The sequence below is a fragment of the Solea senegalensis genome, linkage group LG1 (genome assembly GCF_019176455.1).
Source record: "Solea senegalensis isolate Sse05_10M linkage group LG1, IFAPA_SoseM_1, whole genome shotgun sequence".
NCBI classification, from domain to species: Eukaryota; Metazoa; Chordata; class Actinopteri; order Pleuronectiformes; family Soleidae; genus Solea; species Solea senegalensis.
In genome coordinates, this window is record NC_058021.1 from 9873632 (window position 1) to 9888427 (window position 14796).

The window sequence follows — 14796 nt, forward strand, 5'->3', positions numbered from 1 at the left end:
GGCAGCAAGGAAAGAATATATTTCCTTTTTTTGTTTTCAAGTCAAAGAGTGTCAAGGAAAATATAAAATCACACAATTTATCACTTTACTATTTTAAATAGACACAAACCTTTATTGTGTATTACAGAAAGAGCACTCATACAAACATACAGTAAAGGCATGGTGAGATTTGGAAAACAAACCCACCATGAATGATGATGTGCCTCATTTGATTTAATTTATTTATTTATATTTTTGTGGATTTTCCTCACACCCCTGTCTTAATTTGGTCTTGTTGTATAGTTTTGTAATCTCACTTTCTAAAAGTTTCTTTGTGTTTACTCTTCAGGAGCTGGATTGGCATATCGAAAGGGATCATAAAGGTCACGTTTGAAATCATAAGGGTCAAAGTAAGGGTAGAGTGGTTTCTCTGTGTCTGGTGCTGCAGGGCCACTTTCCTCAGCTTTTGCTACTTCTTCTTCTTTCACCTCTTTCTCCTCAGCAGGTTCTTCTGGTGCAGCTGTTTCCTGGGAGGAAGGAGGGTGGTCAATGAGGCAGTCAGGATCCCAGTATGGGTCGCAGTCATACTCCATAGCTTTGACAGTAATAACAGGAGGTGGAGGTGGGGCAGACTTCTTTGGAGCTGGAGGTGGTGGTTGGGGAGGAGCTGCAGCCTTGATCTCCTCCTCTGTCTTTGGCCTGCAAGCCGGGTTGTGTCGTGGGTCACACAGCACTGGAAAAGCCCCTGTTGGCAGGTAGACAATGTGAGGTTTGCACAGTGGGTCTTTGGGGTTACACAGATAGATCTTCTGAGCATTGGCCAGAGGGTCTGGTGTAGGAGCGGGGGTGGTGGGAGGTGGAGGAGGCTGGGTGGTTGTAGTTGGTGCTTCTGTGGTAGTCTGTACACCCATGACACTTTGATAACTGGAGGCGTCTGGGCCATAGGTCACTTCCAAGAAGCGCATCTGCTGATACAGCATCCTGAGCTTATCAATCTCATAGATCTGATGGAGTGGAGGAGCAGAAACATATCAGAGAGGACACAGACAATATTACAGCCAAATTCTGCATGTAGGTTTAAATATTTCCACTCATTCTCAACTTACACCCTCAGTGTGCCCAATGCTATTGTAAAAGCGGTAGTAGGACTGAAAATCAGGATTGGCTCTGTACCACTTTGGGTCGATGTTCCTCTTAGGACGAGAATTAGTCAGGAAATCATGCGCTTGAGCTGAGTCAATGCTAACTGAATTCCCTGTGAACGAAACACAAAAGCAGAAATGATAGGGAATGAGAATGATTCATTTTTATTAATTTATTTATTTTTTATTTTATTCATTTTATTTTTTTAAATTAGCCATATCTATTTACAAGGTGTAGAAATGTGTACTTTTTGGCATGTAACATGTCAGTTTATAGAAAGAGAGAGGCTAGAAATACATATTCTTAAGGTACCAGTCAGATTTTCCATGATAACTTAAAAAAAATGTAAAGTCTGTTTCTACAACAACATGAAATACTAAATACCTGCAGTATTCTTTACTTTAACAAGAGATGTTGCCTTTATCAAACCTGCATGAATGGAAGCAGATAATATATTAGACACTCACATACATTACATGACAATTCATCCTGCAGATTTAAACAGGTATTGTATAAATGCAGTTAATTGTAATTTACCTATACGTCCTTAATAAAAAACAAATGAGAAAGTACATTATTTCATTACTTGAACTGACCTGGTAGGAACAGCAGGCAGCATAATGTCCTCAATGGGGACTTGTGGAAAATCATCCTTGAGTTCTGAAATTACAATACGAAGCAAATCATTTTGTTTTGCATCTTTTCAACAGTATAAAGAGAAAACCACAGAGAATCTGATATAAACAACTATTGATAAGCTCTGCTTTTCAACTCACCTGGTGCTGCATCTCCTCCGTCCTGGTCTAATGTGCTGTATGTGACATATCGGTGCATAAATACTGCTGTTAATCCACAAGCCTTTCCATTGGCCACTGACTTGCGAGTGGGCCTAACTCTGCTTTTTTTTTGTAGAGACATGGAAGAGCTCATTATGTGTTGAGCGTGGACCAGCAGTAAAAAATAAACTTCAAACAAAATGTGACTCCTTGTAAAGCCCCAAGCAGCAGCCCTGGAACAGCAGGGGCCCCCGGTGGGTGCAGGCAAGTCCAGTCACTTAGGCCAGAGTTATCATGGGGATTAAAGTCCAGGATGAAGCCATTAGTGGAGGGAGAATTCAGACATTCAGATTATAAATCTCCACAATCTCTGTGCAAAACTTAACTTTTCTCAGATTGTTTAATGGTACAATTATGCAAAATAAGGTGGTACATGTACATTTTACTGTAGGCTAACTCTTGACAAAACATGCCCAGCAGGTAAAAAAATTAACCCTCTCTCCCAAAACAGCTGGATGTGTCCTTTTAACTTTGGTCCTGGCCAGTCAAAAAATAGAGGGGGCGCTGAGTCAACTGCTGTTTAAGTCCCCAAGAAATATGCAGGAATTATGGGCCTGCAGGTCTGAACACCAGGTAACTGTAACACAGTCTGGGAATGGTCGTTTAGAGACACCATGATGTATTTTTGATTCTCCATTCAACACTGTAATCAGGTATAACTGGACAAAAGCTCATAATGAATGATCACATCAGCACAACACTGTGTCCTGCTGTGAGTGATAAACAACACAACACGGCCTGTGGAAACAGCATGTTATATAATCTATACATATTTTTACAAGTATGAACATGCTGCAGTGTGCACCAGAGATGGATTAAAGGTATAATGTGTAAACATTTAGTGGTGAAGTGAAGTGCATGTTGCAGATGAATGTCCCTCACCTCACCTCATCCTTCCCTTCCAAGTGTGTGTGTGTGTGTAAAACATCAATACATACATGTGATTCTGCACTTAAAGTGAAGTATAATTATTTTATCTTCAGTTTATGCCAAATAAAAGTCATTTCTAAATATAAGTGTATACCTTTAAGGTGATAAAAAACTAAATTTAAAAGCTTCTTATCATAGGTTGTTTAACACTGTTTCACTGATATTTACTCTGTCAAAACCCTCCTGTGCCAAATGTTCACCTTGGTTTAGTCATAACATTCTCGTGTCATCATTTGTCCATCTAGTTTGCTTACTGTCCACATGTCCACTGTTTGTCTTTTCAACAGTGACACAAATTCTATCCTTCAAAACCAGCAGGCGAGGCTGCGATCAAAGAGCAGAAGAAGGAGACAGGGAGTCTAAAGCTGTCCAGCCAGGTGGCTAATGGTGAGCATCTTACTGTAATTGCTCTGGGTATGTGACAAAAATGGAAGGGTAAGGGAACCTCTTAATGATATACACTTTTTTTTTACCTGAGACAAACAGCTGCAGTATGAATTAAGCAGAGAGTGTAAGCAGGGCAAAAACCCAAACAAAGTCAGGATTCTGTTGCTCCTTTATATAACTTACTGTGTGGAGATATAGGGGGGAACACATGGAAAACAAACACAGATCCCACCTTTATCCTGCAACAAAAGAGCTGTAAGGATTGCACATAAAATGTCTTACAGAGAACCAACAAACCCTCTTAATAAAAGGCACTGAAAGTCAAGGATCTGTTTGACATAAAAGCATTATTTAAATCATGTACAGAGCTAGAAACAAACAGATTCAGAGCAGTGTCCAAGGGTTGCCTCAAATGAGGGAGGGAAACCATGGGCTAAAGAAAAATGCCATTGTTCAAAAAGGCTATAGTAAGGGCAACAACAAAACTTCCTTTTATTTCAACAAAAGGAGTAAATATATGGAACACCTGTAATGAAGAAATGAAATTACACCTAATCAGATCTTTAAAAACTACTTTATTTCAAGTTATACCTACAATATGTTGGAGACCCTCAGGGTAAATGCTGTGTCGCTGTGGTGTGAAATTACAACTTACTGCAGGAAACAAGAGGATCTGCTCCAAAGACACGTCTTCCCTTGTGTAATTTTCTTGGAATAATGTGATGGTAAATCATTTGAATATAACTTCATTTCTGAGCTATTCTATTTTCAAAATAGCCATTAATTTAATAGTCATTGTTGCTATATACTGTATATCATAATAATTGTAATCTATCTATCTTTCTGTCTTTCTGTCTGTCTGTCTGTCTTTCTGTCTGTCTGTCTGTCTGTCTGCCTGCCTGTCTGTACCCTACAAAAAGGTTAACAAAAAATAAGAATTTTTGTAGTCTGAATATCTTTGGGATCTTTGTAGGTCATGATTTGTGGATGTGGCTATATGGTTTTTATTCCAAAACAAAAAAGGTGGAACAATGGCTTTGGAATTTCATGTTGCATGTGATGTTGCTCTGACAGAAAAACATCAATAAATATAAAACATAAAAAATTACACTGGTGAATGTTGGGTTTTCCTTCAGACTTTTTACAGTACTTTTGTGAATAAACTTTCCAAAGGACACAATTAAAAGTGCCACGAGTCACATCCACACACTAGGCGGCAGCACCGAGCGAAACAGCGGACTTGATCTTACGTCGAACGTTACGCTAGTTCCTTTAAGGTTGGCCAAGTTTTGTAGTTCCTGTGTTGTTGACCTGTCACCGTTGTAGTACAAGCTGTCAAGCTGTCACTGCTGCCAATTTGTTTGTCCTTCTGAAGGCTGCGGCTTTTGCAGTTTAGCCGCGCGGCCAGCGACTACTTACAGGACCGTTTGTTCTCGCCGTTTTTGTTGCTGTTGGCTAATGTGTGAGCTAACGGCTAAAGTCAAGTAACACTTCACTAACTTGACAGCTAACTAGCCAGCTAGCATTAGACGGTAGTTAGCAGCGTTAGCTACCTTTGCAGCAGGCGGTTCGCCAGGCTGTGGCACCAGGAGGAGAGGAAACCGCCCACACCTGCAAACCAAAACAGCCATTCCGGACAAAAGCGTAAACGGTAAGTGAGAACAAACTCAAAGCAACCGCCTCCACTCCTCAGGGTGGATAGCAGAATGGGTTTAACGCCCAGACAGTGTCTGGGAGCTGAGCTGCAGTGTCACCAGTTTAACTCGTATGTCAGCTGTTTCACTCACTAGTTTTACTTCTGCCGTTACTCCAAGCTTAATGCAGTTTGTGCTGACGCAGGAAAACTTGAAGAATACTTCTGTCTGTTACTTTGACATATGTGGAGTGGCGGGTTAGCAATAATTTCTGTAAAAAACGCTGCTGTGTTCTAATAGGTACGTCTTCTTCTCTGCCCCTGAGAATGTTTTTTTTTCCTCTGTACACTCGTCGGTGTAACCCACCTAACGCCCATAACAGAAAAGCTTTAAAACCATTGACTGTGTACTCCAAATGTAGTGTTACCATTAACTGTTAAGTTATCGTTTAGAATCAATGGTATACTTTTTGTCTTGTTTGAGTTTCTTGTCTTTTATCTGATAAAAAATAGACATTTAGGACATTGTGTACAATCGAACAGAAACCTGAGATCTTTTAAATCCTGAGGACCACTAGGAGACCAGAACATGGTCCCAGTAACGAAAAACCTGATTTCGGAATAGTAATTTAACTGTAAACACATTTGTCAGCTATGACTTGTTGAGGGATCCCATGTCTACATTATTTATACCCGTAACTACAATATTCTACAACCACTATCAAGTATTCAACAATATGGTTAACCTGCAGCTAATTTGGTATTAATTGTTTGACAAACATATTAAGTATTGGTCCGTTGCTTGAAGTAGAAAATGTCCTCATTTGGTCTGGTAAATTGTAATTTGCGTTTTTATTTTACTTTTTTGTTTTTAGTACACAGTAAATTATTCCTGTAGACTATTTATTCCTGTCAGTTTCAGTTATGGTGACACGTGTGCTGTTGATGTAAATCTTCTCTGTCAGCCTGTGTGTGTGTGTGTGTGTGTGGTGGGTACGTGTGTGAGAGCCCTGCAGGGGCTCAGCTGCTGTGGTGAGAAGGAGACAGCCAGGTGCTTGTGCAAACGTCTTATGTGGGATCAGATAGCTGTCACCATCATACCTATGTAATACCACGTCTGTCACTCATTATACTGAGTCACACTTTAATATTTAACACAGCAGCTAAAGGATTTAGGGAAGAAATGTTAAGGATAGACATTTTTAAGTTATTATATCCTCTCTGTTTAATGATCCGTGGGATCATTTTTGCTGGCATGGTGGAATGTGTGGAATGGAGCACAGCCTCACCCATAACACAAGAACTTGCTGTAATAGGATAGCAGCACTAGTTACATTTTTTTGCTGTAATATTAAAGATAGAATAGAAGTCACCATATTCTTGTGGACATATTTTTTTTTTTTTATAAATCTAAGCCCTGTTCTTCAAGGATACAGCACATTTTTAGACAAAGCCCATTTTAAATATTGGCCAAAAACATGATCAAAAGTTTTGAATTGGTCAATTATCACGTTAAATGTCAGTAAGTAAAGATTGATTTAACAAATCTGAATGATAAATACCAAATCTTTGTTATATTGATACTGAAGAAAATTATATTGAGATATTGTTGTTAAATTATTGCCCTGTCCTAAATTAAATCCATTGTTTTTTAACTACTTTTAACTAACTTTAACTACTGAGTAGTTATTTAAGTAATTTTTATGTAAACAATTCCTAAAATGTAGTGGCCATGGCTTCCCCCATGTGAAAACCTACCTTAAACCTCAGGTTTTAGGATGTGAAACATCATGGTTTATATGGCTTTACATCCGAGACAAACAACGTTTTATCTATTTTCTCTCGCACTTCTTGCAGTTCCTACAAAATATACCACTAAGTAAGATTATGTGCCAATCAATCAGCTTCTGATATGAAACTACACCCAGTTTCAGTGAACTGCTGACTCTGGCTTCCAGACATTCATCCCTGCTTCACCCAGTGTGATGTAAATGTGATCTGTCACCCATGACCTTTGGATAGACGATGGACCAGGACTCTGTAATGAAGGCTGGATTGGGTTAAAAAAAATGTGGATGTTGTTTAGGGACAAAATGTTTTATGTTTAAACAGCTGGTGTTGGCTTAATCATGAGTTGACCCTTAATTGTATAGCAGAGAAATCTATTTTTCTTTCTTCTTTTTTTTAAATTTCAAAGCAACCCTGTGGTTCACTGTGTCCTCTTTCTGTTAATGGGTCAAAGCTGACTCTCGTCTCCTCGCAGCTGTTCAGATTTACAGTCTATGTTATATGATGCATATTATTTTTATTATGTAACACAAAAGTCATATGTATATATATGTATATATATACAGTATATATGTAGGTCTTGTGTGGTGTGTTTTATGTGTTTGTCTCGGCCTTTGACCCAGATGGAGGCCCAAAGCTCGAGCGGGATGCTGTTAAACAGGAAGAGAAGAAGAGATGGCGAGAACAATGGCGAGACGGATGAGAGCGAGCGACTTTTGAAGATACCCAGATGTACTGTGGTGAGCCAGCTGACATTGAACAGCATATTTGTCCAGTGGTTCCTATAGGGGATACATGCCTGCAATTTACTCATACATTATCTGTGAATGTGTGGATGAACTTAATGACCGACATAGCTGCATACCAACAACTTGACAGTTTAAATATGAATAACACTGAACAATAGACATTTGAAATAATTCCAAGATTTTCTTGTATAATGTATTTAAACTGGGAAACAAACTGCAATTATTTAGTGGTTTTCTACCAATACTGACCATCTTGTTAGTGGTCAATGCAGTCCACCTCCTGAGTTACAGCCACTTGAAATGTTATCAGCTATTGAAACTGCAGCAACACACTAAAATTTCAGAAACAACTAAATAAAGCACTAAGAGAGCACAAACATTGGTGTCAATACACTTCATTATCTTACAAGGTTTTTTTTTAAAAAAAATACATCCTTGGGGCATAACTTGCTTCTCCAGAAAATGTCATGCATGTCAAACCTTCTATTAAATAGCCACTAATATCTGTTAATTATGTTACTTTGGTTTTCTTAAGGGACTGAAGCACCCTGCACCTTTTGCAGATGAACTGGAGCCAGCTGATGGTAAACCCTATGAGAGAGTGAGCATGGAGGAGGCCAAGAGAGGAACACCAGGTGAGTCAGATTATCTCTAGCTTTCATCTCTTGGCCATTGATGTGTCCTTTCCCCTTTTTCCTCTCATGTCTTATTAGGGGAGGGAAAAATGTCAGTTTGGTATAATATTATTGATGCTACCAAAGGCCTTGTGTTGTGTATGGAATCATATTGTTACCCAAATATTCCCCCCATATTTCTCTGACATTCACAATATTAGTACTTTTATTCACACATATGGACAAACAAAGCTGTATATCTCGTCTTCCTCTGTCCAGCTAACAGACCAGTGCGGGTGTATGCAGATGGAATCTTTGACGTTTTCCACTCAGGTCACGCCAGAGCTCTCATGCAAGCTAAATGTCTCTTCCCAAATACACATCTCATTGTTGGAGGTAAGTATTAGTTTGTGTTAGTTAGATTATGGTAAACTAAAGTAAACTAAATAGACAGTCTTATGACAATTGGCCAGATTTAGATTGCTTATTGTGAATAGTGCAAGATAATGAAAGTTAATTGTGGGGTTACATCACCCGATGTTTTTACATCTGTTATGCATCTACCACTCTCAAACTGCGACGTCTCTGATAAGTATTTCTGTTAAAATGAGCAGGATAAACGTTATGTGGTTTACATATTACATATTTATCATAGTAGAAAATGGTAAGCTTAAGCTAGTGTTTTCCAATCATGGTCCTCGGGGACCCCTGCCCTGCATATGTCAAATGTTGCCCGCCACAACGCACCTGATTCAAATGAATGGGTCGTTAAAGCAGATGAAAAAACAAAACATGCTTTCCAGTGTCCTCCACTTTTTTCCCCTCCATCAGTAGCTTCAATACCTTCAGATGCACTGTTTTTCTCTATGGTTTCTTGGGTTACATTCTTTAAAAGATCTATTCTGTAAATCTTTCTGACCATCCACAGTGTGCAGCGATGACCTGACCCACAAATACAAGGGTTTCACAGTGATGAATGAGGATGAGCGCTATGATGCCGTCACACATTGCCGCTATGTGGACGAAATCGTGCGAAACGCTCCCTGGACGTTAACGCCGGAGTTCCTAGCAAAGCATCGCGTGAGTAGATAATCGTTGTAAATGGTAATCGGTTACGCTAGCGACAAATTGTTTGAACAATAATCTAAAAGATTGAGTCAGTCTTTTCCTGATTCTTTGTTTGTAGATCTGAAACTACTGTGTTTGTGTTATATGTTGTAATGACCTCTCCAGATTGACTTTGTTGCCCATGACGACATCCCATATTCCTCAGCGGGCAGTGATGACGTGTACAAGCACATTAAAGATGCTGGTAAGTGCTTAAGTAGTGTTGTTGTATAGTAGTCAAGATCACACTAACTGAGATATGAGTATTTCAGCTGTTACTGTGTATTTACACAAATAAAGTAATGTCCCATATTATGTTTCTGGCTAGGCAAAGTAGCCAAATAATACATTATAAAGTGCATTATTTGATTTCCTCTCTCTGCTGTAGTGGCGGGCAGAAAAATTGATACAGCATAGTATCATGGGGACATTGTGTTGATAAGTGGACATGAAGTATCAATATTTATTAAGAGGAGAAGCACTGCTAAATCTCATCCTTCCACCCTCTCTGCCCTCTCTGCCGTGGGAGCGTTCCACATCTAAACCCCAAAGTGAACGTTTAAACCGCACCATAAACCCAGGAACACAGCTCTTTGTTTCTGAACAGTGCTGTTATGGGGTTACTGGAGTGAGGGAGTTGCTGTGTCAAGTTATGTTCAATAAATTCTTATGGAAACTAAAGATGTCAACACAGCAAAGTAAAAACCAGGTCAAAATAGCAGTCGCTCTTTAGGGGACATACCAGGTGTTTTAATGCAAAGGTTGCTTTGACCAGTTAGAATCCTCCTCTTAGCACAGGTTTGGTACAAAATTAAACAAAAATATAAACCTAAAATGACCTAAAATATATCCTGTAGCACTGAGACAACAGTTACACTAAAGGCAAAGCTCCAACACATGACCAGGAGGATATTTCCTTTACTAATTGGCATAAACAGATAATTTTTTTACTTTAGTTGGAGTATATATTATGTTATAATATCATAATATTATGACATAGTTACCGTGATAATATTGTATCGTGAAGGCGCTGGTGGTTCATATATGGTGTCATGCAAATAAATCCTCTGTGGTTTAGGTGAGCAAACTTTATAACAGATGATTTAGTGACATCTGCACACAGACAAACATGCAACTTCACATTGTGTCATCTTCAAAAAAAACCCTGGGGGCAGGGAGGGAGTAGCAGCCGTTCTGCGACGGTGACTTGCCATACTGGTTTCATATTAAAATAAAGCTTTTCCATTCATTCACAGCAATTATTCATACAAATAAATGTGCTATGTTCTCAAATCCTCTGTAGAGTCTCTGTGTCACAAGATTGTCAAAGAAATGTGTGCAAAAGTTGGTGATGTGGTAATTCCCGGGCATAGTTCACTGTTAGCGACTGCGTTCTACACACACATGGTGCAGCATAACACGGCTGAAGGGAAATGGATTTAGATTTGACAGATTCAATGCATGAAAGCAAGAGACAATTGTTTCTCCCGATACATGTTTGGCTTTGCTGCGCATGTTCATCTGAACTCAGTGACCTCTTCACTAACGCTGTGTGTCTTAGGTATGTTTGCTCCCACTCAGCGGACGGAGGGCATCTCCACCTCTGACATCATAACACGCATCGTACGTGACTATGATGTGTATGTCAGACGCAACCTACAGAGAGGATACACAGCCAAGGAACTCAACGTCAGCTTCATCAATGTATGAAACACTGCTTTAATTTTGTCCGAGGGGGGTAAGTAACATAGTCGTGTACATGGCACAAATGTATGCTGTCCCCACTCTCACCAGGAGAAGAAATATCACCTGCAGGAGAGAGTGGACAAGGTAAAGAGGAAGGTGCGCGACGTGGAGGAGAAGAGTAAGGAGTTTGTGCAGAAGGTGGAGGAGAAGAGCATTGACCTCATTCAGAAGTGGGAGGAGAAATCCAGGGAGTTCATTGGTAACTTCCTGCAGATGTTTGGCCCCGAGGGAGCTCTGGTGAGGATGTTGGTTTTGTTTTGGTCTTTAATCACTGATTCATCAGACAGCGCGACAAACGGCTACAAATCCTTTGTTACACTGTTGACTGCCCGGGTCACACATTGCAATGGGGAAAGGAAGACTTGGATTGTGTGACAGGCAACACTCGGGAAACATTTGGCCTGTTCACTCTGAAGGTTTATGTCATGTTTAAGTTATAATTTTTTGTAGTATTTGCTAATTTAAACAGTTCTATTTTGTCAGAGGGAGGATAAAAAAAAAGAAAATGGGCATTAAGCATGTGTCATCTGCTGCTCAGGTTTATAAAAATCAGCATATATGAAATTTAGGCAGCAGTGCCAAATAATGTAAATGTAGGCCAGAGGAGAGGTGGGGGACAGAAAGGAGAGAGAGAAAGGACAAGAGGGAGAGATAAAAGAGAGAGAGAGACCAGGAGCAGATACACAACAAATGTATCAAGTTAATACAGTCAATGATTACATGTTTATAGCAATACAATGTAATTTATATAAGCAGCAGCAGAGAGTGTTGATAAAATGATAGGGATAGCCTTGAAAACTGGATCTCGATCCTGCAAGATGAGGATACAGAGAGAGAGAGAGGGAAGGAAGGAAAGACACAAACCAGGGAGAGAAAGAGACAAGGTTAATGACATATAAAAAAATCATATTCATACCACATGAGTGTGAGAGAGTGACTGTGCGTGCACCACAGGAAAATCCCCCAGTGCTTTAGGTCTATAGCAGCATAACTAAGAGATGGTCCAGGTTTCCCTGAACCAGCTCTAACTATAAGTTTTAAGTCTTACTTTAAATACAGAGAGTGTCTCTGTGTTATTACCGTCCCGTTAGTCTCTCTGAGGAAATGTCAGCGGAATTTGTCTGCAGTGTTGCACCACTATGAACGACGGAAGCCCTAGGGGAGCAGTGAGGGAAGTGAAGGAGACATTTATTTTCATTAAAAAATAAATCATCCCTAAACCATTCATTCATAAAAGTAATTAATCACACAGCTCTAGAGGCAGAGCTAATGAAGAAACATGACAGGAGTTGGTCTCTTGCTGTGTCATGTGATAGATGTTTTGAGATTGAGACAAATGGTTGTTTTTACATTTGCTGGCTCTGGAACGTCTGCCTGAAGGTAACGGATCATGTTCAGAAAACAATGTCTGTGACAGGTTTTCAGGATCCCTTTTTATTGAAAATAAGCTTCTTATATGTACTTTAGGCAAGGCCGGTGCTTTATGAAGGCTGCCATCTTGTGTCACCATGTTTCAATAGCAGCCTGAATGGGAAAGTGAGGGTTACAATGTGCAGTCCCACCGTTTCATGTTGCCAGTTCTTACACACTGGAAAAAGATTTACACGTCATCACAAACCAAACAGGTGTTTAAAGTGGTGTGTGTGTGGGTTGTTTTTTTTTTTTAAATTCTCAGCTCATCCTGTGTTTAAAACTTCTTGTCACATGTTATTTAAGTCTCTGTGACTCTGTCTCTTCTCCATAGAAACACATGCTGAAGGAAGGCAAAGGCCGCATGCTGCAGGCCATCAGCCCTAGGCACAGCCCCGACAGCAGCCCCACCCGCGAGGAGCGCTCCCCGTCTCCCACCTTCCGTCTCCCCTTCTTCACTAAGACCTCCCCTCCTCCGTCCCCTCTGCCCCAGCACAGTGGGGCCCGGGGATACCTCATCAGTGAGGACGATGACGACGAAGATGATGACGAAAACTAGAGCACGTTTGAATAGTTAGTGTTGTCAGTCCACAGTCAGGGCGACCAGTTAGCTGAGCTGTCGAGTAGTGTGGTTTCCATGGAGCGCCTGCTTTTTCTTCATCTCTTTTTTCCTCCCCACTTTGATGTTTAGCACCATGTCACATTAACTATAACGACTTCCAGTTTCTCCATTGCTCTTGTTTTTAACAGCCAATCATGTCACAACAGTTACCACTAGTCACTCATCTTTATCACGTACGTATAATGTTTGATTCTGTTCGTCTTTTGACACTTAGAAATATCTGCAGGTGTTGCACTCTCGGCACTCTTCCATCTGAAGCGGTGGTGCAGAAGTTTTTGTTTTTCTCATGACTTAGTGGGATAGCTCGCAGGATGATGGTCACTTATTGGAGCAGCACGTGTTGCCTTGGTGTTTGTGCAAGGTGACCTCATGTACACTGTTGAATGAATTTTTTTTGGGGGGGGGACTCCAAATGTTCACATAACAGCAGCTTTTCCCTCAAGTTTCGCCTGTCTTGGGGCCCACGCGTGTCCGTGTGCATGTGATATTTTTGCGTACAAGCTCTGCAGTGCTGCGGCATGTTTGAAATGTCTTCTGTCAACTTTCTCCATCAGTCAACAGTTCCAAGTTGGGCTTGACTTCACTGTGTAACGGTAATAAATCTGCTTGTGTTACGTTTATATTTTTGTCGGTGGACAAGAGTCTTGCATTGAGAGTCGATTAAGACTGGATGACTTAAATGCAGCGTTAATTAGATTTTTAAAAGAATTGTAGGGATGACTTGGTTAAATGTTGATGTAGAAACACTTATTTTTGTAGATTTCATCGTCCATCTCTTTATCCTCTGTACAGATCTCTTAATCATCCCTTATTGTCAGGCTGAGCAGAGGATCAACATGGGAATGGCTTGATTTTTTCAATAAAAAATGCACATCTGGGCCTTGGAAGTAAAACTTTTAATCTGATACACTGTTTCAAGACAAAATAAGGAATCACGTTGTAAGAAGTCTAATTGGAGTCATAATGATTAGGCCTCTTCATCAGTAGCACATATACAGGCTAATATACATTTGTACAGATGTACTTTGGTTGCCTGGGCTGCACTGTTATATATGTGTGGGTGAAGGGTTCAGGTTTATGTATCAGTGGAAATCCAGATCAATGTTTTTTGTAGCTACCTCCTCATTCTCTTTCCTAAGATGAGCACAAAGTATGAGCATTATTTTTCCATTCTGAACAGAGCCATTGTTCCAGTACTGTCAGAGTACTCTAAAGTATGTGTGATTGGTCAAATATTGAATGAGATTTCCAGGCCTTGGTGTGTGTGTGTGTGTGTGTGTGTATGTGCGCGTGCCCTGCATCTCCAGTGATAAGCATGTGTCGTGTCTCTATAACAGGATGATGGCGATCTGATGATGTAATGCAATACTGTTTGAAGACACACATCCATCATGTCCAGGCTTGGTTTCTCAAAAGCACTGTTTGGGGTAAATTTGTTTTTGCTGCAGCAACAAAGACTTAAGTGAAAGGAGTTTCAACATTTAAAGTACAAAGCTGGAGTAATTTGCTTAGGAAATCCAGCCTAGATTTTAATGCAAAGCTACTTTTGGGAAGCCTTGCCTTGATTCTTGTGGAATCTGTCATTTAAATCCATGTGAACGTCTGAGCGTGTCCATGTCAAGAGCTCCAGCTGGCAAAGGCTTGAGTGGCAATGAAACCAGTGACTGCCACTACCACAAAGATAAACAATGTAAATGTTTTAACTGCAAGTGTTTTAATCCTGTATTATTTTACTCTTTGGGGTTATGTTTTGTTTTATGTCCTGAATGTTGAGGAAGAGCAAGACAGGAAATAAGTATTAAAATATGTTGGCCAAAGCATTTCCTTCTCTCTTGTGGTTTACTGTAAGTCT

General features: G+C 40.1%; 2 protein-coding genes across 2 annotated transcripts; one reads left to right on the forward strand and one right to left on the reverse strand.

Moving 5' to 3' along the window:
- Window positions 1-76: 76 nt before the first annotated feature.
- Window positions 77-2501, reverse strand: and3 (actinodin3). The gene is made up of 5 exons (XM_044020598.1): window positions 1899-2501; window positions 1719-1782; window positions 1507-1551; window positions 1086-1234; window positions 77-983 (listed from the first exon to the last, which is right to left on the reverse strand). Exons 1-5 carry the CDS (start codon window positions 1908-1910, stop codon window positions 318-320), a joined length of 936 nt encoding a protein of 311 aa, XP_043876533.1. The 5' UTR covers window positions 1911-2501; the 3' UTR covers window positions 77-317.
- A 2059-nt stretch (window positions 2502-4560) lies between these two features.
- pcyt1aa (phosphate cytidylyltransferase 1A, choline a) lies at window positions 4561-14764 on the forward strand. Its single transcript, XM_044012793.1, has 9 exons — window positions 4561-4926; window positions 7320-7436; window positions 7981-8080; window positions 8339-8455; window positions 8988-9139; window positions 9293-9371; window positions 10728-10870; window positions 10961-11149; window positions 12657-14764. Exons 2-9 carry the CDS (start codon window positions 7320-7322, stop codon window positions 12879-12881), a joined length of 1122 nt encoding a protein of 373 aa, XP_043868728.1. The 5' UTR covers window positions 4561-4926; the 3' UTR covers window positions 12882-14764.
- Window positions 14765-14796: the final 32 nt, after the last annotated feature.

Excerpts from the sequence above, each read along its gene's own strand:
- pcyt1aa (XM_044012793.1), top strand. The coding sequence starts at position 7,320 with ATGGAGGCCCAAAGCTCGAGCGGGATGCTGTTAAACAGGAAGAGAAGA. Across the intron at positions 8,081-8,338 it reads GGCCAAGAGAGGAACACCAG|CTAACAGACCAGTGCGGGTG; the intron begins GTGAGTCAGATT and ends TCCTCTGTCCAG. Across the intron at positions 10,871-10,960 it reads TCAACGTCAGCTTCATCAAT|GAGAAGAAATATCACCTGCA; the intron begins GTATGAAACACT and ends CACTCTCACCAG.
- and3 (XM_044020598.1), bottom strand. Across the intron at positions 1,235-1,506 it reads TAAAGTAAAGAATACTGCAG|GGAATTCAGTTAGCATTGAC; the intron begins GTATTTAGTATT and ends TTTCGTTCACAG. Across the intron at positions 984-1,085 it reads GCATTGGGCACACTGAGGGT|ATCTATGAGATTGATAAGCT; the intron begins GTAAGTTGAGAA and ends CCACTCCATCAG.